Source organism: Lissotriton vulgaris, chromosome 5 (assembly GCF_964263255.1).
Source record: "Lissotriton vulgaris chromosome 5, aLisVul1.2, whole genome shotgun sequence".
Lineage (NCBI taxonomy): Eukaryota > Metazoa > Chordata > Amphibia > Caudata > Salamandridae > Lissotriton > Lissotriton vulgaris.
In genome coordinates, this window is record NC_141693.1 from 329,284,860 (window position 1) to 329,310,365 (window position 25,506).

The 25,506-nt window shown below is 43.5% G+C and overlaps 1 protein-coding gene across 2 annotated transcripts in view; it reads left to right on the plus strand.

The window, feature by feature from the left end:
* Positions 1–25,142, plus strand: part of CAPZB (capping actin protein of muscle Z-line subunit beta) — a 223,314-nt gene extending 198,172 nt beyond the window's left edge. Inside the window, exons 7-10 of one of the 2 annotated variants that reach the window (XM_086921572.1) lie at positions 6,734–6,799; positions 7,765–7,841; positions 15,810–15,921; positions 23,553–25,142. In XM_086921572.1, the coding sequence (XP_086777698.1) occupies positions 6,734–6,799; positions 7,765–7,841; positions 15,810–15,912 (246 nt within the window). In that variant the 3' untranslated portion in view covers positions 15,913–15,921; positions 23,553–25,142. The remainder of the gene's footprint in view (positions 1–6,733; positions 6,800–7,764; positions 7,842–15,809; positions 15,922–23,552) is intronic. The other variant, XM_086921573.1, reaches the window with a different exon arrangement.
* Positions 25,143–25,506: the final 364 nt, after the last annotated feature.

Below are 25,506 nucleotides of genomic sequence, written 5' to 3' on the forward strand. Positions count from 1 at the left end.
AAAACAATCTGGGGATGGAGGCGATGCCCATGCGCACTGTAGTCCAGGGGAGGAGCCACCTATCTCGTGATACTTCGAAGACTCTTCCAGGACAACAATGTGCAATCATCCGGACCCAACACTAGGTGGCGGACTATGCACAGATATGAATGTCAGCAGCCCTACATGCCAAGAACAGATGCATACTGGTAAGTAGCATTTGCATTACTTCCCTTCCAGTGGACATTTAAGTATTTCAAAGTTTCTGATGTAACTTCTAAAGTACATGTTTGTCAGTGTATGTTTCTCACTATGACATATCATTTGTAATTGCAGTAGCTGTAATTGTTATCAAAGGTCCTGAAGAAAGCCGGGTCAGGTGCCCTTAAGGCTGAAACATGTCGACCACACTGCCTAGCGCCATTGAGTAGTTTTCACTACCTAGCGTGTTTTTAACTTTTGACACTCGGACCTCCAGTTTTCATGTCCTTGGAAGTCTGGGTAGCCAATTTTAATTATCATGTATCTTTTTGAGCACTGCACTCTCAAGTTTCAAGTTTTTATTGTTATGATTTGGCTCTCATTGAGGGCCACATAAAATAACATACATATTATCATGACAAAATAAGCAAAAGTTACATACAGCTTCAAAAGTAAACACTAAAATATAGACTAATAATATACTCAACAGCATCTCCCAAAATCACATTAATATATGTCTAAAAATTCTTTAAAATAATTAAATAATCTAAAACAGAACATTTCGTTAGGGGGGCAATACAGAGCATTGGAAAACATTTTTATATTCAAGATTCCCAACTGTAGACAAATTGGTTTTATCCATTTTTTGCGCAGTAATCGTAATATCGGGCAAATAAACAATACATGGTTGAGGTCTTGAGCAGCATTATTACATAGGTTGCATGAGGGAGACACACCATACCATTTTGCGAGGAGTGTATTAAGTGGTAACAAGTTATGGCGTAAAAGGAACCAAAACCTCCGGACGCCATGTGGAATATTCCACCTTAAGTATTGTTGTGCTTGTTTGGGTATATAGGTAAGGACCAAGGCTTCCCTTTCTTTATACTTCTGTTGTTCAAGTATATCCCTCTTATAACACATTTCCCAGGACCTACTTTTTAGTTTTAGCTTTAACTCTGATGGAGAAAGAGAAAATAACGTACTTTCATCGAGTTCCAATAATAAAACAGCTTTTCTGAAGTTTTTTACCAGCTGCGAGAACTCGTTAAAGTTACCTAAAAGCTCCTTTTTTAAGATTTCACGTAGGGTTCCTGGTTTACATCTGGCCAAGCATGCTACCCACCTTACGAGAGCGGCTAGCCCTTGTGCCCAGCAGCTTCGCAGACCAAACTCCAGTCGGCAAGCGGATGTGGAGCATGCTGAATTAAGAGAGGAAATTTTCCTTAGTACCTTTCCCTCCGTTTTTTGCATAAAATCCCATTGTTTTAAATCCACCAATTCAATTCCATAAAGGAGGGTGGCAGGAATCTTCGCTCGAAATACCTCTAAGCAAGAAGAGAAATGCCTCTTCCCTGTTGCATTATATAAGGAACATAGTCCCCTACCATGGGCCATGGCTTTTCTAGAATTATTTTCAATGTGAGGCTTCTCACTAAGATTAGAAGATATTATTTTGCCCAGAAACGAATAGGAGTTAACTACCTCGAGTTTTTCACCACTTAATGTCCAATTATAGCTCCTAGATCTGCATTTCTTTTTACCAGAGATGCACATGATCTTGCTTTTTGAGCTATTAATTTTCATATAGTGTTTGACCGCGAAATCATTCAATGTATGAAGACGATTAGCGAGACCTTTTGGGGTCAGATCTAAGACTAGTATGTCATCTGCATACATTAGAATAGATATGGCAGTCCCTCCAATAACTGGGGGAAGACCCTCACATTCAGCCACTGTAGTTGGTAAGTCGGCCATATACAGGGAAAACAGCGTGGGAGCCAGTATACATCCCTGTTTTAAGCCATTCCGAGAGGGAATTGCTTTAGTGAGTCCCCTTTCTCCGCCTTGTAACACTCTACACCAAGTATTACAGTGTAAGGATTTGACTAAGTCCAATAAGTATCTCGGCATACCCAGTAACGTCAATTTTCTCCACAGCGTCGGCCGGTCAACCCTATTGAACGCTGCGGAGAAATCTATAAATGCTGCATATACGCCCCCGCCACGAACCCGCACATATTTGTCTATGATTACATGTAGCATAGTTAGGTTATCTAGAGTTCCATGCTCTTTTCGAAAGCCTGTTTGTTCCATAGGAATAATATTATTTAAGAGTGCCCAGTCTGTTATTAAAATTAATAAAAGTTTAGCAAAGATTTTTCCTATCGCATCTAATAACGCAATTAGGCGATAGTTAGAGGGATTATCACGGTCACCTTTTTTAAAAATTGGAATCAAGATACTTCCCCGCCAAGAATCGGGAACTGATCGGTTTTTGAAACACGCCTGGAACACTGGAAGAAGAATCCTGCTCCAAGTGGTTATGTCTTGCTTAATTATAGACATGGGCATTTCGTCCGGTCCCATGGCCCCGGAAGAGCGCATACTTTTAATTGCAGTAGCTATAGAAAACTCAGTGGGGAGTTCCATTTGAGGATCAATATTACAGTCTGGATCCCGGGCATCACCCCCTGCGTCATTGCATGCATATAGGTTGAGCACAAATTGGGTCCAGACATTTTCAGAGATAACAGTAGGATTGGATGTTTTAACAACACCACATCCTTGTCTTATTATGGACCAGAAGGCTCTAGAGTTTTTACTCCTTGATGCTTCTCTCAGATTGATCCAAACCATATCTTCCTTGTCTCTTTTGAGCTTGGCTTTCAATCTCACCCTCCTTCTCTTTAACAAAGCTAACTGTATCCGAGTCTCTCCTGATCTATTAAGATATTGCATCCTAACCAATTTGTTAATCTCTTTATTTAACTTTAATAGAGGGCTAGGCGTGAAATATTTCTTTATAAACTTTTGCACTCTCTTAATTCACATCACGTTAGGATGCACATAATGATACTCCTTTAAATATCTATTCCAGCACCGGCACTAATTGGTCGGTCTCGGGATGGCATGATCATGAGTTCCCACGTGACGCAAACTCCACCAAATGGGTGGTCTGATGGGAATTCTTTCAGCCTCCAGTCACTAACAGTTTCTATGTATGACACCCATTGTTTCACGTAGGCACCTCCAGTACCGCGCAGTTACTTTTTCAGACACACACTTCTCCCAGACTTGATCTGCTCTTTTGTGTTTTGAGCATCCTCCACCCTCTTAACTGCTTGAACTCCACAAACGAACTGAACCTCCGCCAATTAGAGAAAATTCTGCAGCACATTCATTCTTAACTCGCACTGGTTTACCATCCACTTGTGCATATTGTTCTGAAGCGACTGCAAGACTACTGCAGAGCTCCTAGAAGCAGTGAAATATATAAGCTGGAACCTGACAGATAGCAAGGAACCGGTACGTGGTTATTAAGCAGAGTTTAGGAATGTCTACCGCAAAACGTACCCTAAAGCACGCAAAGCATGTGGATCTAAAATTGGGGCTCTGCTGCTTCGTGGTCTAAACGCTGCATTTAACTTGGTTTAGAAGTTGGCGCTTTTCTTGAAATTATTGAACAAAGCTTCTTAGAATTATTTTCATTTTTCCTCAAATTGATCTTTTTAAAGAAATCTTTCCATTCCCCTGTGTTTCATTTTACTTGCTGTCACCCTCAACCTATCAAGGTTTGCCTCTTACCTTTTCTTGCCCTTTCTAGATTAACACACTCAAGGACATTCAAAGTAGCTGGGATTTGTATTTTTGGGACAGCTATTTATGAGATGTTAGTTATCACATTCATGCAACCTAGCTTAAGTCAAGAGCTAACTGTATATCCTTTATCGTACTACTTGTCAGCTGAAAATGCCCACTTTTGTAGAGGGAGCCAAATCTAATGCCTACTTCCAAAGATGCACTCTTTTTATAAGCCGCAAATCTAAACTGTCAAGACCGAATGCCAAAATGTTAACCCTCTAATGTGTAAAGCTGATGAGAATTTTCATACTACTTTCTTAAAAGACTGCGGTGTTGATATGTGTGGTGGCAGACTGAGCAGCTACTGGCTCTTCAGCACTCTCAAAAACGTTGATTTACAAACACAGCAATATATAAATGTTTGACATCTCTCCACTGGGAACTTGGTGGTGTTTACTTGAATGATTTGCAACAGGCCTGTGACCGCTACCTGAACAAGCTTGGGCAACTATCTTTTGTATATTTGTACCGGTAAAAAAAAGATGTGGGTTTATGAAACTGTTGAATGTCCCTTACGTTATTCTTCTTTTGTGTCCATCAATCTCGATCATGGCAGCAATATGTAAGCACATAACGGACAACTTTGTGCAATAGCAGCAGTATTCAGCGGTTGGACTTTTCAAAAAATACCATTTGTTTCACTCTGCAGAGTTTGCCTGTCCATTGGTCTTTTGTTCACTCTCACCAAGTTACATGCTGAAGCATTATTTCACTAGACGAAGGCTCCACCACCTGAATCTCCTCTTGAAACACGTAAACCAGTTAGTAACAAGATAAAATGGTAGACTGAGGCCAATGGACAAACTTATGAAGGACACCAAGTTGGCAATCCTAGGTTTTTTTGAATCCAGATTCAAAACCTTGGGGCCTGGCAAGTTAATGTCGGTAAAGAACAGAGCATAGGTGACCGCCAAACTGAATGCGACTCTAGTTTGAGATGACAACTCAAAACTAATTAGAACGTTTGTTACAGACCTAAAAAGCATCCTAGAACCATACTAATCATAGATTGAGCGCTGTAAAAATGCAATTTTTCAGCTATAAATGTTGAGAGAAGTCTATAGTCGCTGGCTCTTAGATATTCACGGCAGTTTTTATCATTTATTAGCACAATATGAGCAAAGGACAATCGAAATACACTTTCCAAAACTCGTACAGTCAAAGCACTTCCATATGTAATTGACAACCTGAATTATTTTCCTGATTTCCTCCCAGGTACAGATGGACTAGAGCTTCTGGTTCCCGGTTTTTACAGGCATCGGCGCTGCTCTTCCCTAATAATTCTTAGCTGATTAGTATCTTTTGTCGACAGAATTGATAGGGAAGATGCTTTCCCCGGGGTGACTGGCTCTCCCCTCCTGTAATGCCAAATGCCTCCTGCAGTGTTATTCACATACCTTCTGGAAGACTTCAAAGCTGGGGGGGTTCCTCTATTGCCAGATCACCCGAGGCTCCTGACCCAATGAGGATGCTAGCCACGAAATGAACTCCAGCAGAGATAAGCATACTACTTTGCAGTCAAACATGGGATGAGGTTCTTGAATGGATTCCTCCATATACTTCCTGAGCATTTTTCTGTGTCGTGGTTCACTTTCCTTGATTATGTACAACCCTTTTTTGCCTGCACTACCAGAATTGGTGCTGGGACTTTCTGCATCCGGGTTCGTTTCTACGCTGGTCCTCGGGGGAGCCTATCTGACCTACTTCATGAGTTGTTTGTTATTGGACCTTCTTGAGTGACAGTGTTCTTTCTGTCTGGCCATTTATTGCTTGCTTATGCAGCTTACTGCAGCTGTTTTAACAGGTTCCTGCTCTTTAAGTGCTTTGCCTTTGTCCATTGGAGCAAGGTATTGTACATTGGGAGGTAATTGTCCGCTTATCATTCCCCGGTGTTAAGCAAGACCTGACTTGCTGTGTGAGGTTTGTGTTGGAAGTCCCTACTCACCGTTCCTCCTTATGCATTAGTAACAACAACAAAAAGCATGGAGTTGATCCAAATTAGAATTTATAATGAGGGCCGTTTTGTCAGCATGTGCGTGCACTGGATTACTGTGCAGGGTTATTTGGTTCTTTGTTACTGGTCTCTTTTTGCAGCAAGGATAAATAACGTTTGTAGGTCGTCTTCGTGCTGGTCTTCGGTCTCTCCACTGCCTCTCCTTGATGTATTGCTTTGGTATTGATTGAAGAGGTAAGGAATCTTTTACTGAGTAATCCACAGCCTCCTCCTTTGAAGTATTATGTGTATAAGAAGGTCCCCAGTTAGTTTAGTGCTCTGATTTCTGTCACTTGGGTCAATCTCATCACCTTTAAGGGAGTGGGGAAAAAATGGTAATCGGCATCGGAGCATCGAGATTTGCACCTTCATTGTCTCAATGTCATCACATCTGGGCGGATACTGGTGTTGTGCATCGCTTGTCAAAAAAGGAGAACTATTTCAACTATCTGGGTTCAGTTTGGTACCTGGGGAGAATCTAGAGGTAAGGAATTTGCAGGTAGAGTATCTACCAGACTAACCAATGGTAAGTAACTTTGTCTTTATTAGCAGAGACATTTTGACAGTAGATATGAGCCTCTTTTTGCATTCTGTTGTAACATGCTACTCCCCGTTCACCTATATAACCTGGATATGTATTCTCATTTCACTGTAAAGCATCCATTTTCTTTTGTGTCACTCCCTTATAGTCCTTGGTAATGTTTGCATACTTGAAGCCTGCTATGGAACTTGTCAATATTCTTCATGGACACTGGGTATTTATTGTGTGGAATCTGATTCTGGACCACTTTATGACTGGACGACTTTTTGAACCCTCTAGAAGTTTGTGGTTATTCTGTCATCGTATAGTCAAATATAATTAAATCCTGGTTCAAAGCTGGGCACACTAATTATTTTGGGCTTTCTGATCAACAGATGGAGAAGGATGAAACTGTAAGCGATTCCTCCCCACACATCGCCAACATTGGACGACTCGTGGAGGTGAGTAATGATGCTTGGTTCTCCTACATGGTAGGTGGATTCATTTTAATTTGGCAAGGAGAATATGCATTTCCGATCATAGTATTAGTAGGCAGGCCCTGACTTTAGTTGAAGCCCTAACTTTCCGATGCTAGTAGATGCGCTGGTTCATAGTCTCCATATGGCGTTTATTGTATGAAGTCGGGTATGCGTCTGCTCTTAGGTACTTTATTGGGTACTAGTGGATGGCAAGGCGTAAAAGTTAGCTGGTGCTAAAGGGATCTCTGCCATGTCAGTCTTCATTTGATTTCTTGTGCAGGTTCGAAATCGGGCTCGTATTTCATTGTGTTTTGTTTCTTTTATGATTGACCTAGTGATTGTGGTTATTATGACATTCAGGCAAGCTTCAAGCGATACCATAGATAAACCAATGGGAAGTGTGGTGGGCGTGAAGCCGTGGGTCATGGGGAAGGTGGTGGTGAATGGAGGGAAGGTGTTGTAGGACTGTGGTAATCTTGTATATAGTCTTTAGTGGGATGGGAGGGGTGGATAAGTACCCTATAGTAACAGTCTCTTAATTCAGACTGACAAAGCTTGTGCTGACCTCCAGTGAATAAACCCCACCAGTGTGCTTTTTGCATCATGAAACAAACAGCAATAAAACAATAGATGGGGAATAGGTGCTAATCAACTTACATTGCTTAAATGATGTTAGAATGCATCTCGGAATTCAGCCACTTCTCTCTGTCACCATTATGGGTCCTAGGTTGTAGGGGGCACTTGAATGTGTTTGTGTAATAATTAAATAGATGGAGGTAAACTAGTACCTGCAATGTGTGTGCTTTTCTGCTTGTACTGTGCTAAAATAGGTGGAGATGATCGCCTGCTCTTCCACAAGTGCACTGCTTGTACTGTTAGAGGGTAGTAGCCTGGAAGGTTACCAGCACTGGAGTCTTAGACTTGTATTTTTTCTTCCTCTGTTTCAGGATATGGAGAATAAGATCAGGAGCACACTGAATGAGATCTACTTTGGGAAAACCAAGGACATAGTTAATGGACTTAGGTAAACCTCTTTTCTTGCCCACATTATCTTGGATCCAGGAAGCTTAATTAACCATGTTCTGCACACAGGCTGACACAGCACCTTCATTTCGCCTTTCCTCTTGTACCATTCTGAACATTTCACTGGTCTTCTCTGCTCTTGCCTCCATTTGCCATCCTGTTTATTGTCTTCTACTAGATTCCTGCTCACTCTGATTTACTTAAGCTGTGGGTAAAGCTAGCCCATGACCTTTTTCAACATCACCTCCTAGACAGCCAGTTATGTAGTTATTTGCACTGGTTGGGTCTTTTCCTTGTTGTCTAATAATGACATCCATGTGCGCTGGCAACAAGGCTTGACCTTCCCCACAGAAGATCTTTTGTGCTTCACCCATCACTCTAGTGCTCCACTTGTTAATAGGTGTGACATTCTCAAGCCTAATGACCTTCTACCTTCTTTCTCACACTCAGGCTGCTGCCACGAATTATGAAAAGGTCAATACTCTAATTCTTGTTTCCTCCATCCAATGCCATTTCACAGCAGTTAATGAGTGACCTCCCTGACCCCCCGCCCCCCCCCCCCATTTCTTTATCTATTGACTAACCCCGTCACACTGATTCTGGTGCATGTATTTGCCATTTTCCAATGCTTGATTATACCTTTGGTGCACCTTTTGTGCGGAGTCGTGCCTATGCTTCTCCCACAGCTAGTTCATGCTGTTGTCAATTTATGCTGGGTCATGCTTATGTTATCCTTTCTAAATAGCCACATGCCTCGGGTTCTAGATCATTGCGTAGCTGTGGCAGAGAAAACTGTTGTCTTAGCTGAAGCAGCCTGAGCGCCTAAAGTTAGCTCAAACTAAACCCCACAGAAAAGTTAGTCGCCATATTTAATATCCTCTCTTACGTTCTTATGGAGCCAGGTTCCAATGGTCAAGATCCACTTTGGAAAAATAAAGAAGTTCAAATTTGAATTTATGTAGGGGCTTTGGAATAATTGCAACCACACTTTATATGTGGAAGCAAAGGGAGTATGTTTTAACTATTGTTAGTTCCAGAATTGGCCCCTTCAAGTAGTCGCATGACTGAATAATTTCCGGTTTTTAGCCTGGTATTCCCTGGTAGAAATGTGAAATTCTTGGTTTTTGAAAACCTATTCTTATAACTTCTTTGGGAGCTCCATGAAAGGATTGGGCTGAAGCCCCAGCTGCTGAGTTCCCTGCCCACAAATAGTAAAGATCCTGGCCCCAATAGTCCTTTACCCAAATCACTATGGACTCACCCATTTATAGCCAGTATTACTGTTTTAGGGTGACAATAGACAGAACGTTCAGGTTACGGTAACCCGGTGCTGTTAAATTGTATGCACACATTGTACAGTTTAAGTTCTTGAAAAACAGTTACTCCCCAGCATGTCTGTGTTTATAATGGAGCACACAATGATAGTGAGTCAGTAACAACTATGTCTTCTGGGGTTACCATACTTTCAGAGTATTTTCATGCAGCTGTTGGTCGCACTTCGTGGTGGAAGAGAAATGTCTGCTTTGCTGTATATTCAAAGCCTTCTTCCAATTACAGACAAACATATCGTCCTTATTTTGGGTCCAGTTATTGTTAGTTTCAGTAGCGGAGTCCAAGTACAGAGCAGTTTGGAACTCTAGAAGGTTCATCTGACCGAACCCGGTCCCAACAGAGGACCACTTTGCAAGGCGACAGCCAGTAACACATGGAGGACAGGGTGGGGGTGTTTCACTTGAGCAGCTGAAAACTACACTACTTAAAGAATAGGAGTTAGGTAGGCTTCCCTTTTCCTAAAATTTTAGACTGGTTTTGGGGGAGGGCCACCTAAACCAAAAGCATTCAGACGGTTTTCAACACCTTAAGACCTAGGCAGCCTGCAGTAGTCCATCCCCCTACATGTGTACAGGTACAAAGGTCTGTGCACTAGACCTAGCAAAACACTTACTTAGGGTAAATAGTGCTAATGTTTCAGGAGTTTCTAAATCTCTACAATATAGACACGAACTGTATTTTTCAATCGTTTACTTACTGATCTTGAATTCCTTGCCCACTTTTAGTTGGTTTTGTGAAGGAAGCTATCCGTCTTTGGCAAGCTAGTCTGGACAAGAGATGTCAATTCGGGCCAAAAAGTCTCTTGGAAGCTTAGTGTGACTTGTGGAGCAAAGAAAATATATGCAGAAAGAGCCCTTTTTACGGTGTACAGATTGCCTTCATCAGAAACCCTTATCGCAAGGACTTTACACCTGTAAAACATTTTCTGTGTAAATCCTTCGGTATAGTGGGGGTGGGGAGGGGCCAGCTGTTTGCCTGATTCAGTCCTCTATCTGTGCATGGTGTTCCTTTCTGCTGTAGCGCTACAAACAACAAAACCCCTTGAACTGCAGATAAAAGAATGAAGCGTCTTAGCTGATCAGGGTCTCCTCTTGGAAGATTATGCCCTCCTGTGGCAAGAAATTGACCACCACTCCAAGCAAGCAAAAAAAATGAACCTGCTAGCTTCAAGCAATGTTCAGAAGGACAACTCTTCCCCAGATTCAAGGCTGTGTTTACAATGTGAACAAAATTTACAAAACATTTGTTTCACCACTTTGTACTGACGCACAAGCTCGCGCGCGCACACTATTTACCGTATTTTCCGGCGTATAAGACGACCCGGCGTATAAGACGACCCCCGACTTTGGCAGAAAAATTTTAGGTTTAGTGCTATACTCGCCGTATAAGACGACCCCCCACTTCCAGCGCAGCATAGCCATTCCGAGTATGTACCGGTATTTTGAACTTACCGTATTAGTCTAGTCCTCCTCCCTGTGGGTGAGCAGTAAGGCTTTATCAGTGGGCAGTGGGTACCTATAAGCGTTTATTTTACAAACTGAAAGACTGAACGCAAAGAAATTGGTTGTAGAAACAATCTTGCTTTACTCGGAAACATTTTATTTAAAACCATATCAAAAACTGTCACTTCTGAATAACGGCAAACATAAATAACGTAGTGCATGAAACAGTGCAAGTGCATTAAACGTTCCATAACTTCCCATAAATCCAAGCGATTTCTACAGGATTTATAACGTTCCCTTTAAAAACCTTCAAAATCCTCCTCTTCGTCATCTGATCTCATAAGTAAGTCTATGAGATCTTGTGGTACATCTGTAAGGCAGTCATCGTATGGATCTTGTACCAATTCCGTATCAGATGATGTGGTCTCTTCTTCGGCATCCTCTTCACCTTCCCACAGATAGTCGTCCTCCATACCATCTAATGAGTTCGATATGCCACACTTCTTGAAAGACTTTATGACTGTTTCTGCATCGATGTCGTTCCAGGCCTTTATGACAAAGTTGCACAAAACATCCAACTGTGGCGCACGCATGTTTCCTCCTTTTGTGAATGTTTTTTCACCGCTAACCATCCACTCATTCCACTGTTCTCGGATGCGATCTTTAAATGGCTTGTTTAGGCACACATCCAATGGCTGCACCAACGATGTCAGTCCTCCAGGTATAACAGCAGCATCCGTTTTCAGTCTTGCCAGCCTTTGCTTGGTGCTGGGAGTTAAATGAGCCCTGAACATATCCCACACCAGTAGACTACGCCTTTGTAGAAGTCCACCTGGTCGCCTGCTCCATACGTTATCAAGCCATAGCTTTACCCCTTCTTCATCCATCCATCCTTTCTCATTAACATGCACAAAACAACCAGCAGGAAACTTGAGTTTCGGCATTGTTTTCCTTTTAAAAATAACCATTGGCCTCAGTTTGCCACCATCAGCTGTGCATGCAAGTACCACAGTGAAACTGGACTTCTCATGTCCTGTTGTTTTTATTAAAATTGTCTTTTCGCCTTTTTGATGGACAGTTTTGTTGGCGATCATATCAAAATTCATCGGAGTTTCATCCATGTTTCCGATGCTACTTAGCGCATACACATGTTCATTGCGCAGCCTAATGACGTAGCGATGGAAGCTATGCATTTTGGCATCAAGATCCGCTGGTAATTTCTGGGCAATTTTTGTCTTTTGCCGCAATACCAGATTATGCCTTCCCAAGAATCTGGTACACCAGGACACAGTGGCCTTAAATCTGTGGCTGAGATCGGGATTAGATTTGGCCCACTGAAGTGCAACCAAGCGGATTTTATTTCGGGTCACGACATACCCGCTTTGCCGATGCTCGGCCACCATGTCTGCTACATGCTTTTCCAGTTCTGGCCAATGTGGGGTGCCTCTTCTTAGTGCACACTTGCCCCTTGGCATACTCCGCAATGCTTGCTCATTTGCTCTCCAGGCCCGAACCATCTTCTCTGTCACTCCATATTGCCTAGCAGCAGCACAGTTATTATGTTCCGTGGCAAAAGCCACAACTTTGAGTTTGTAGCTGGCTTCATATTTTCTTCTCCTTGCCACTGCTGGAGCCTTGCTGAGTTCTAGACTGCCAGCCATTTGCTCTGGATGCGCTGCTGGAGCCTTGCCGGGTTCTTCGCTGTCTCCAATTTGCACGGAATGTGCTGCTGGAGCCTTGCCGGGTTCTTGACTGTCAGCCATTTGCACTCGATGTACGGTACTGGTGCTGTACAGAATGGACAGGTGCAGAGACTGTCTTCAACACCACACGTACGGTACGGCAAATACGCTATCTGGTCACGAGACTGTTTTTCCTCTTAGCAACAACCAGCCAATCACGGCAAGTGCTCTACTGCCTTCGGGAACATTCGGGAACATTGTACAGTCCCCTTTCTATGCCACGCCCATGCCAAGGGGAGAGGTGAGCGTGCCAAAACGTGCCAAACGTATCAACACACTGGGCGCTGCCATCTTCGGCGTTGGCTGCCCATTACCATGTACCGTGTTTCGGACGTCCTGCTGCCTCGTCCTGCTGCCTCGTCTGCCTGGGGATGTGCAAGCGGTTGGAGGCGCGTGTACAGCGGCAGCGGCAGTCGAGGTAAGACTCATGGCGCCATTTGCTCGCTTGTGAAGCGGTTTGACACCTTCGAGTGAAGTCCTTGCTATGAAAAAAACGCTCGCTTTCGATACTTCATGGCGCGGGGCCTGGGTGTGGACGTTGCCAGGGTCGGTGGCTGTATTTTTTGACATAAGGTGTGTTGTTTCTTGTTATTTCCTATTGTGAAGCGGTCTGACACCTTCGAGTGAAGTCCTCGCTATGACAAAAACACGCTCGCTTTCGATACTTGCACAATTCATGGCGCGGGGCCTGGGTGTGGACGTTGCCAGGGTCGGTGGCTGTATTTTTGGACGTTGCCAGGGTCGGTGGCTGTATTTTTTAACATAAGGTGTGTTGTTTCTTGTTATTTCGTATTGTGAAGCGGTCTGACACCTTCGAGTGAAGTCCTCGCTATGAAAAAGCGCATGAAAAAATACCATAAAATTTGTACCCGGCGTATAAGACGACCCCCGACTTTCCAGAAAATTTTAAGGGGTTAAAAGGTCGTCTTATACGCCGGAAAATACGGTAAGCATTTACATACTGACAGCACAACCATAATGCTATCACCAAGTGTCCTATCAGATATTTAAGTTAATTTCATTATATTTTACAAACATTTTCACAAAATTTAATCAAAGCCAAATAATCTGATTCTGATGACCCTGAAAGCACAGTTCATCAGAACGAAATAGATTGCAAGTCTTTAAGCAAATGCATTCATATACATAATGCAGCCCCCAGCTCCACTAGAGGATAGTTTCCCAGAAGGTACCATTACTAAACAGTATAATAAACAGTAGATCAAGTCCGCTCTAGCTGACCTATGTCTAGTATGATTCATTATTTAAAACTACCAAACACAAAGTCCACAAAGGCCCTCTTTCAGTAAATAAGAATCCCAGAACCATACAACGCACCCAGATTCTAAGCGCAGTCTGACCTTATAGCTAGGAGAAATGCACACCATGTGAGTTTGCAACACAAAAAACTGAAGCCACGTGGTTCCAGGTAAGTAGAATTACAATCTTAGATGACTGCCCCATTGACTGGTGCATTCTAACTAGAAAAATATTGCCCCGTAAATGACCACCTAGTCAAATGAGTTATTGTCTCTGACAACCTCGTTAATGAGCAACACAGTTAGTATAGCAAGGGTGAGCGCCCAGGCGAAACTGCGTCGCCCACAACGGGGAAGCAATTGCATATTAGAGTTTACAGTTGAGGATGGTACACGTAGCACAGATTGTGGCGAGATCCTGGCAGAATTGCTGCATTATACTCTACTCTATGCCTCCATGTAGGTAGGGGAGGGTAACAATCTAGCAGATTATCTATCAGAGATTGCCATGGTTTGGCTGTCCTCTCCGCAGCAACAATTCCTTAGCAAGACAGTCTCAGTTGAGAATATTTCCGCAATTGACTATGGATGGGTCGAAAGCCCCAGGCTCTGATAGACTCACGGGAGCATTTTATTAAACTTTAAAACACCTTCTTGACACCAGTTTGCTGGAACTCTATCCTGAATCCCTTAAAAATTGAATGCTCCCCCGCCCCCCCCAAAGCTACTCGAGGCGATCGTGGTCCTGCTGTTCAAACTTTTCAACGACCCACTGTATTCTCAGTTCATCATTGTACATAGGTTTTTGAACGTTTTGCAACATAGGCATCCTCTCTCGCCTTTCAGTATGTCTCAGTGGGACCTTAATCCGGTCCTGATGTGTGCTCCGTTTGAGCTCTTACATAACTGTCCGCTAAGATTCCTTACTAGTAAGACAGTCTTCCTGGTGGCAATAACATCGACCCGGAGGGTGAGTGAGCTTCAGGTCTCGTCATCCAAGCTTCATCTACCCAGGCAAGCTGGTGCCTCGTACTAGAGCTTACTTTCTTACGAAAGTAATTACTGTATTTCACGTAGGCCAAAAAATCTATCTGCCTACTTTTTATGCTCCGCCTCTTCCCTCCAAGGAAGAGGCGCAACTTCACCTTCTGACCACAGAAGCAGTAAGATTGAAGGAACCTCCTTTGCAGGAGACTCCTGCTAATGACAGGTTACTGCTGGAGACCCCATATCAAAGTCTGTGCTGCCTCCTCCCTGATATATTGTCTCATTGCTAAGGATTAAACGGGGTTTAATTCTGTTAAAAGATGGACAAACTTTCAGAGGAAGCCATAGAGGCCGTTTATACTTCAAGCATACATATTCTCAAGTATTTTTTATTTATTTGCCTAAGGTGGACGGTGCATTGTACAGTACTGTTTCTAAGTAGTGTTATCTATTTTGGATGCAACTTTTGTTCCCATATATAGATGGGATAGCAAATCTATTTAATCAAAAAAAGCCTTGACTGTAGTACTAGTGAGTAAGTTTCAATCAGTGTTTGTAGCTCTACCATTGGTTGTTCCTTCAAGATTTTTGGGCGTTCTATCGACCTCATTCGAATCTAGTTCAACATGATTTCTCTGCTGGTACTTTTTAAAGTGCTAGTATTACATAAATAATTTTAAAACTGTTTCATGCTGTCACCAGAGGGTAGGTAAATCAACATGTAATTCTACTAAACTGTAGATCCGGCGTTACAGGTGAGTACATTTTGCCAATAGAACAGTTGCGTTTTTTTTTCTGCGATGCCATGCACACATAATCGATCTATGCTTTCATTTTGTTTCTTGTTCTGCTGCCTTCAATACGTGGGTCGGATGATGTGGCCTCAAGTGCGCTTTCTGCAACTGTCCCTTTATTAATATTTAACTTTTTTTTTTTAATTGCCCTGTCTTTATTTCGCAAAGTATTGGAATGCCAGGACTTTGTTTCTAGTACTGGGTATTGTATACCTAGTTGCAGGTTCCAGAATTTTGTCCTCGTTGATGGCACTTAGAAGAAGAGTGTCAGCCTTTCATTCCTACAATGGAACTCTGCAGGCCTCATGGAAGGTTCTGCATTCTGGTGTGCTCTGAGAGGCCATCTGTTTGGCAGAACTCTTGCTTTTGCCTCCTTTTCTGTCCTTCACTTCTCTCCCACCTACTTTCTGTAGATCGATTGATGCGATACCCGACAATCAAAAGTTTAAACAACTGCAGCGGGAACTTTCGCAAGTTTTGACCCAACGGCAGATCTACATACAACCTGATAATTAAACAGTGGAGGTAACCCGCGCTCACGAGGCCGGGGCGTGCCTAACCCTTAATCTCTGCATGGTTTTGCCAGACTCCACCCCACAATTCCATGTTGGGTCTTGTGAAAGCATTCACTTTGTGTACATTTGATGTTTGCATTAAGTCAAAACTAATTCAATATATACAATTGTTAAATGCACATCCATGGCTCCTTGTCTGGCAGTGGAGCAGCACTCTTGTTCCTTGTGTTGCTTTGCAGCATCTGTGTGGGTCTCTTGGAGGTAGTTGAAAACGACTTGTGCTACTTGTGGCAGTTTAAGATTGCCTGTGTGGTGTGCTGGAGAACTGACTCAGTGTTGCACTGACTTGATCTGTGTGTTGGGGGCCTTTGGCGCTTTGTGTGACAGGATAAATGTCTTCCTGAGTGTCAGTGGTGTGGTAGCGGGTTTCTGTTTCATGTGTGGCAGCAGTAAAACATGGGCTTTGCCCTCTGTGGTAGGGTCAGTTTCTTGTCTGGCGTGATTGTGGCTGGGCCTCCGGCTCCCTCTGAGGTGGCAGTGGGGCAAAAACGTTAGCTTCACTTCATGAGCTTTGGCACCTGTGTGGCAGCACTGACTGTGCCTTATTGGCTGCAGTGTAGCAGAAACACTGACAGCAGTGATGTCCTTTTCTCTGGCTTTCTGTGGGGTGGCTGTGAGATGGAGCTGAGACTCCCTCAATAGCGGGGGTTCTGGCTCCCTTTGTGGCCTTTGGCTGCCAGTGTAGGAGCAGTTGAATGAGGGTTTGGCTTACTGAGTGACAGCAGTGCTATATGGAACTCGGAGAGATGGAGGACCTGCCCCACTCAGTGGTTCAGCTTTGCCTCACGGGCCCTGGCTCAGTTTGTGATAATGCAGCATGCCTCTAGGTTTGAGTTTCAGTGCTTTGGTGCTGCAGATTCTTGTGTGGTAGTTCAACGAGCACGGACTGTGTGTTTGTTTGTTAGTGCAGCTGCATGGATATTTCCTGTGCATGAACATATTTTCTTAAATATTGAAATAATATTTTGTAGGGCTCGCACTATTTGATGGCACAGTTTGATGCTTTTCCTTGCATGTTTTTACACACTTTTTTTGCAAAGCGTTTTGTGCACTAGGCAGATGTTCAAATGTCCTGTTTCTTTATGCGATAAATCATCAGAATACTGAAAATAAAATGATCCACAGTCATGTGGCATAGTGCAACCATTTTCAATCAAATGCCAAACCTTTTGATGAACCCCCGGTCTTTGGAATTAAGTACAGTATAACCCAGAAAATTACGATTTCTATGCTGTTGCGCTAGTGCAGGGGTATTGTATTGAATTGCACCTACCTGACTAGCAGGCACCAGAGTCCGCTTTAGAGGCAGCATGTACATATTTTAAAAACTGTTCGTCATTTTAAATTGTTTCTGTGTGTTATCTGCGCTTTGCACACTGCTCGTTCTTTGGTTGCTGGTCCCCGGTCTGTCACGGCTTGTGCCGATTGAACGGAGGGACAGGCAACCAGTTGAAGCCAATCTACTGCGGATTGGCTAGCGTCTTCACAACTGACCCGCCTCCCTCCCCATTTAAACCTACCCTCAGCGCAGCGGCGCACCGAAGGCGCGCCAAAGGCAAGCCCGTCTGCGCCAGGCTGCCGCCCACCGTCCGGAACCTTGTTTCTGTCCTACTCTTAATCCCCTGGTAAGCTCCCTTGCAAAATGCTATGAAGTAGTGTGGCTCACTGGTTAGAGGCGGCAGACCCGAGAGCAGAGGACGGCCCGGGACCAGGGTTCGATGCCCGGCGCAGCAGGTTTCTGGACCAGGTTCAGCGGACTAGATAATTCTCTCGCCTCGGTGCCCACTCTGATCCGCGATCACACTCGGCAACTCTGGGCATTAGCTTGCCTCATCTTCACTAACGGCCCCACCAGACCGCCGGGGATGCCTGGTCTCACCCTGGAGATACCCATTAAGGGACCATCTCTCAGGGAAGCCAGGAAGGGTTTCGCAGCGGTTGAAGCGCCTTGGGACCCTCCGGGTAAGTAGTGCGCTATATAAATGCCTATACATACATACACCAGCGATGAGCTGAAATCTTTAAATATCTCAAGGACTTTTAATACTGGCATTACCACCCTGATGATTCAGCCCCCTATATATCATTACACAACTCCCCGGACTGAGTCCTCAGTATGCCTTCATGCAGCCACTGTTAAAGCAAATGAGACCTCAGAACGTCTGAATACTACTATAGCTAATGAGATATCGAACAAGGTTTCCAAATCACACAATATCGCAACATCGCCTATTGAAAGGAAATAAAATGTCAAAACTCTCACTGCAATGTATCTTAATATACGATCTATACCTAAACATGTATTAGAGGTATGGAGCATCCTAGACACTGATAAACCTGACATCTGTTTTTTCACTGAAACTTTGCTCCATAGCCAAGCCTCATCTGACATAGCAACTGCTTTTCCCCCAGAGTATTATCTAACCAGGTTAGACAGAGGTGAGCAGAGGGGGTGGCGTAGCAATTGCAGCCAAACCTCCCATACAGATGGAGTTGCTAGAGTCTTTCTCCAGCCCAACCACAGAAATCCTGGTTGTCAATATTAAAATTTCCAGCTCCAAAACATGGCGAGGTGCCTTAGTCTATAGACCTCCTGGTCCTAAAATGAAATTTGTTAACCATCTTTTAGAAATCATAGTCTCTCATACTCTGGCAACTGATAATTTTGTTTTACTTGGGGATATTAATTATCATGCCGAGCTCCTATCTGATCATGAAACAATCCATTTAATTAGAACAATGGAGAGTCTAGGATTGACCCAAAGGGTAACTGGCCCGACTCACCTAGCAGGCCACACGTTCGACTTAATCTTCACCAACTCATCCAAAATGAGTAATGAGATCCCAATGCCCATGATTTGGACCGACCATTATCTTCTAAGGTTCAGTCTTCCTAGACCCACTCTGGCCAAATTAGTAAGTAAAAAAAGAAAGTTTATACGACCTTGGCGCAAATTGACATCTGAAGCTTTTCTTAAACATTTTAAATCTCCAATAAATCAGACCCCACTGGAACTAATGGTAACCAACCTAGAGATGTCTATCCTGCAAACCCTGGATGAGATTATCCCTGAGACTAATGTTAATGTGAAATTCATTGCTTCCCCATGGTGCACCGCAGATCTAAAAACTGACAAGCAATCTAGTCGAGCAGCTGAACGGCAATGGCGGAAAACAAAAAAGGAGGATCATAGGAATTATAAATTGCTGCCCTCACTTTATGTAAAAAACATCAAAATGGCTAAAAAGACCTATTTAACCGCGCGCATAAACAACGTAGCTAATTCAAGTAAAGAACTATTTAAAATATTAAAAGAATTTTCGTCACCCCGGGACAAACCGCACCCGTTTGTACCCACCCAAGAATGGGTTGAGTCCATGTCCATTTTCTTTGATAATAAAATTAAATAAATGTATTCCTCCTTCTCGAACACTGACTCCAGCCCACTCCAGCAAAATAACCTCCCACTTATAAAATCCCCTTCTGCTAACTGCAAGGATATTTGTTGTTTGACTGAATTTGACCCTATCACCGTTACTGAAATACTAGAGGGCCTAAACAAGGTAAAATCCGGTTCCATTCTAGACCTCCTCCCTCCCCTGCATTAAAATTACCCCATTACTGACTGACTCTCTCAAGGAAATTTTTAATACCTCACTAGAGCAAGCCATTGTGCCAACCAAATGGAAACATGCACAAGTCAAACCCCTCCTAAAAAGAACCTCCACTGATCCGACATTACCAGTTCACTATCGGCCCATTTCACTGCTACCCTATTTTGGGAAAGTATTAGAACATCTAGTCAACAGACTGCTTACGGCTTTCATCGAATCCCATGGGCGTTCTAGACCCCTCACAATCCGGTTTCCATGTCACTCATGGCAAGGAGACAGCAGTCATTGAGATCGTAGATAACATCAGGCTCGGGGTGGATAGAGGCGATTCAGCTATTCTCATCCTTTTGGACCTATCCGCTGCTTTTGATACCATCTCCCACAGCATCTTGAAACATCAACTGTGGGAGATAGTTTTCAATCCAACCGAGGGCCCTTCATCTGATACCTATCTCACTGACCGCCTCACCACCGTGCGAGTAGACACCCTGGTCTCAAGTAGCCGCCCGGTAACTGTGGGGGTACCCCAAGAATCTATTCTCAGCCCTCTTCTATTCAATGTATATCTAACTCCGTTGGCGAAGATCATCAATTCATACGGCTTTTTGTAACTGTATCGTACGCCAACTATACCCAATTGCTTATCACATAGGGTACAGACTACTCTGATTCCCGCTCTCGTTTTAAAAACTGAATGATTGAGATTAGTAACTGGATGAATAACAACAAATTGCAATTGAATGCTAGTAAAACCGAAGTCCTTCTGTTTGGTAATGCTGAAAAATCCTGGTTGCAAGACTGGTGGCCTCCTGAATTGGTAGCATGTAATTCTCCAAAACCAGCTGTACGCAATCTGGGAATAACGATTGACCACGCTCTATCCATGAAAAACCATGTCAACCAGGTCACAGGAACCTGTTATTGTATCATGCGCAATCTTAGGAAGATCTTTAAATGGCTTCCTATTGAAGCCAGAAAACCTCTGGTACAGGGTCTGATCAGCCATTTACACTATGGCAATACCCTGTACGCCGCACTCAACGAGGACCTGCTCTCAAAGCTGCAGACCCTCCAGAATGCTGCAGCCAGATTAGTTCTGAATCTCCCTCCCAGAACAGCTTTTGCTCCATGCTTGAAAAAGCTCCACTGGCTCCCTGTCCGTCTGAGAAGCCATTTTAAGATCCTTAGTATGACGCACAAGACTCTGTACAATACCGGTCCCGAATATCTTTAGAAAAAAGCTCAACTGGTATGTACCCAAAAGACCCTTAAGGTCCAGTAACAAATCATTCTTGATTCAACCTCGAGTCCGTACCTCATGTTATGGCCATGGTTCCTTTTCCTATCTTGTTCCTTTGCTTTGGAACAAATTGCCCCTCACCTGTTATTAATCACCGAACACAAACAATTCCGTAAAACTCTCAAAACCTGGCTGTTTCCTAAATAATCCTGACACATCCCTCAATAGCTATTAACTGTGTCTACCGGTTTGCTGCCAGCGCCTTGAGACCTCACGGTGAAAAGCTGAGCTATATAAAAACATGTGACGTGACGTGACATGACATGACATGACCTATTTAAGGATCATCAGGAATTGGTGAGGGTCATGGTCTGAAATGGATTTTGGGTTGGGATCTGGTCACTATGTATGGGTGCTTAGATTGGACCACTAGCTCTGTAAATGCCACAGTTGTTACACCTGGTCCATGGGTGCCAAGACCGGATTAGTATTGGTGCCGCTGTTGGGTTAGGATGCCTGCATATGGGTGCAGGGATTGGTTTGGTTTCACCATGGTCTGATTGTTGGGTTGGTTATGGTATCAATGTATTTTCGATAGGAATGGCTTGGAGTGTGTGGGAGCAGGGAATAAGTTAGGACATGGATGCTGTCGCATGGATAGAGCAGTGTGTGTGAAATCTATGGCGACTTTAGGACTGTTTGTAGGTTAGAATTATGTTGCATTGCATATTGTTACAGCTATGGGTTTGGTTTACATGTGGGTGCTACCTTTGGTTAGAAGTCATGGTGCAGAAGAGTAAGGCTGGGTTGCAAGACTTGTATAAGTGCTAAAGTTCATTTAGGCTCATGATGTTTTCATTACTGTAGTATGTTTTGTAGACATGGCTCAATTCAGGTTGTAGGTTTTGGCTTGTGGTTGCTTGGTTTGGCTAAGGACGCAATGTATTGTGCTAGTTTGCTAAAGTTTTGATAGACCTGGCATCAGTGCTGGGATTGGGCTGAGGCACATGGACTGTGGTTCTTGGGGTTTGTTTGGACTTGCCATTGGTCGCTAGATTCGAATATGTATTGTCTTGGGGTTCACTAGTCTTATGATAAATTTGTGCTGGCTTTCTGTTTTGACCGGTGTGGATGCTTTGCTCATTTAGGAGTCTTGTTGTAGGAGTCTAAGCGTGACATATGGTGGGTTGGGTTGCAAGGGTTGAGTTAGGACTTGTGTTTGGGAGCTAGGATCTTTGAAGAACACTTGACTTATTGATGCTTACATTAGGATACGTAGTTAATGACAGGTTTTGATGGACTTTGAGTGGATGTTCAAATTGGGATTGTGTATGTGGTCTGTTCTTGGTTGGTTTGGCCTTCTGATGACATGACTCCCTGTATCTTGGGATTGACATGAGTCACATTTTGCATAAATCTGGTAGACTAATAACTCAAGGTTGAGGGCTTAGTAGGGTTGGGGTCTTGGGGTACTAAGGTTGGACAAAGGGTGATGATGTAAGGGCGCTAGATTTGAATTGCAGTGTATTAGTACTGGGGTAGATTTAAGATATCGAATAGAGGTACTGGGAATGGAGTACTACCCATGAGTTCTGGATTAGAAAATATGGTTGTTGTGTCTAAGTTCCGGATAATGGCACATGTATTCAGACACAAGTGTATTTGTCACGGTGCTGAGGTAGAGCACATGGTGAACAGTTGCTGCGGGTGCTTTGCAATATGTGTGAATGCTGCGTTTGGTTTAGATCTCTTGGTGTTTGGTACTGATGTTTGATTATGGCATCTGTATGGTGTTTGAGTTTGGACATACCCTGCTGTGGTTAAATGTATGACATTTAGGTGCTGCTGTTGAGTTGTAATTCATGGTCAGTTTTGCACCCGGGCCTATTACAGATAGGGTGTACTTTTTACGTTTGCATCACAGCGCCTCGTAAAGCAAGGTGCGAACAAGGAAAGTGTACCGTATTATGTTTAATGCACTGCCCCAATGCAGCGCTGTCAAGAGAAATATGGAGCATCTGTTTTAAAGTTGTTGCCGCCTGTACTTTTAGGAGGATCTACAGATCGCTATTCAGGCGGGTACAATGAGTGACTGCGCCCGCCTTCCAGGGGATGTCTGGGGGTTTGGGGTCCATGGGACCCACTTTAATCTCTCCAGAGGGCTGGCTGCTTTTAGGCCATATTTTTGTGGCTCACTTGCAGTACGCCTCCTAAAGGCATGTTTGCCACTGTGACCACATCTGTAATATGGCTCGGGTGCAGAGGCAGCTTCCCTTATTTTTCATGGGGCCTCACCACTTACAAATGAGTGAGCCCCCTTTAATGATAGGTCTGGCACACATGTAGCGACAGTACTATCGGTATTACATAAGGGACCACACAAGCACACAAAGTGGGCACAACACCTGTTGCGCCCAAGGCACTTCTGTCATACACAGTATCAAAATCTGTGCACCAAGGGCCGTATTACGGAAGGGTCCTGTAATATTGACAAAGGGTTGTTCCAGCAGGAATATGAGACTTAGACTAGCACACAAGACCAAGAAGTGTTGAATGTTTCACCCAATAATACCAAAATACATTGTAATCTGTTGTAACTTGGAGTAGCTTGTCACTGCCCTTGTGCCCTCCAGTACATATGTCTTTAGGTTGCTCCTCGTAAGTGCTCTGGCTTTTGAATGTCTACATGGGTATACTTTAGTAATTTTTCTCTTTTCTTGCTTTAGGTCTGTGCAGACATTTGCCGATAAATCCAAACAGGAGGCTCTTAAGAATGACTTGGTGGAGGCTTTGAAGAAAAAGCAGCAAAGTTAAACCCCTTGATCGGCTTTCATACTTGATGTGCACTCGTTCACTCCTGTTGCAGGAAAAGTCCTGTCTCCCTGCCACCCTCTTTCTATATGTGGTTTTGTTGTCTTGTCAGCATTCTGCATCAGATAATGTCTATTAAATGCCATGAATGAAGCTCTTGCGCTTTGCCGCTGGAGTCTTTTCCGTTGCATCCACGGGCCTGGAGTGTACAGCCATTATGAGGAACATGGTGTGGTGGGAGGAGAAGAGACTTTAACCCCCACCTTGGCATCTGGTTATGAATGAGAGGTAGAAACCTAATCAGGACTGTGAGATGTCCTCCTGGCAACCAAGTGACATTTACTTCAACCAAAGCAGCATCTAGCCCTAGATCACTTTTTATTGCCCACACTTTACATATGGGGTACCTCTTCCACTTTACCTAGCCCCATAATAAACAAATAAATGTATGTCTTGCGTTTTATTGCATCAAACATGCTCCTGATCACCTAATGTGTTTCCTCAGTGTTCAAAAGGAACATGCTTCTGCTCACCTACCATGCTCTCTCCCTCCTTAATATGGCTCTTGATAACTTATGTCCACTGTCCAAGTAAAAAGTGAATTGATACATCTGCCTTTTTCCTGCTTGCTATGCTCATATACTTCCATTCAATGCTTTCCCCTCCCATATTGGTTACCAGTTGGGTGACATGACATTTCTCTTTCATTCTGTATAGGTCACTGGTGTAAAAATGTAAAACCGTTCACGAAAAAGTATAAAACTATATTGGTCTGAACTCAGTCTCTGGGATGGAAGGTGGGGGGGTGGACCTTAGGGACACAGCGGTTTGCTTAATCACTTCGCACAAGTAGAGTGAGCGATGGTTCAGGTATTTGCACCACGGTCTCTTGGTGGTTCAGTCATGCCATGATGTGGTGTCTGGCTTCTTCCGGACTATCCAGTATGTCCATTTACCATCAATAGTATTGAAGCTACCATGGCGTCTTGTTCTCTCCTAATCACTAACTCTCTCCTTGACTTAATCCTTGCTTTTCCTGGAAACCATTGCCATGGCACTGCACCTTAAGGCGTTGCTCAGTACTGTCCTTGAAGATGTCCTGGTGCCATCAATGAAGGTAGTGCACGGTCTTGTTTCTTGAAGGCATCACCCGGTGTCCTCCTCAAAGACTTTGCCCTGGTGCTGTCCCTGAAGGCATTGTTATGATAACCTCATTGATAAAGATGCCTTGGCGCCGTCCCAGAAGACATTGCTCTGGCACCATCCCTGAAGACGATGCCTGGCGCTCTTCGAGAAGATTTGGCCCCAGATTTTTCTATGACAGCGTTCCATAACTTATTGCTGTCCTTTCCAAGGCTTTTTTCTCTGTTGATTTATAGGGATTGCAGGGAGGGAAGGGGTGGGGTTGGTTTGGGGATTGTTTTTTGTAAAGCATAAACTTAAATTGACATCTATTGGAGCCTCCATATACTAGAAATAAAATAATGGAAAAAAACCTGAAAACCGAGCCCAGAACACTGATTGGTGCCTTTGTTTCTTCAACTGTGACTGCATGCTACTTACCTCTTGCTTGAAAATGCATTTGGGTTGTGTCCTTTACATGTCTTCTGTTTTGTAACATGAATCGGTTATTAAATTCAGAGGCAAACTCTTTATTGGTTACATGCACATTCTGATTGACAGAGTTGGCAAACTCAGGACTTCACTTTAGAAGAGAGAATGTCACCCCATTCTAATCAGCAGCTCTATAAGCTTATGTATCAGTAACTTCAGGAAAAAAACAGGATTTTGAAACAAAGTCTATCAAATTACCCATCTTATATGCAGAGTTTTCCAGTCACTATTGTGCGCTTTACTTATCTCCAGTTT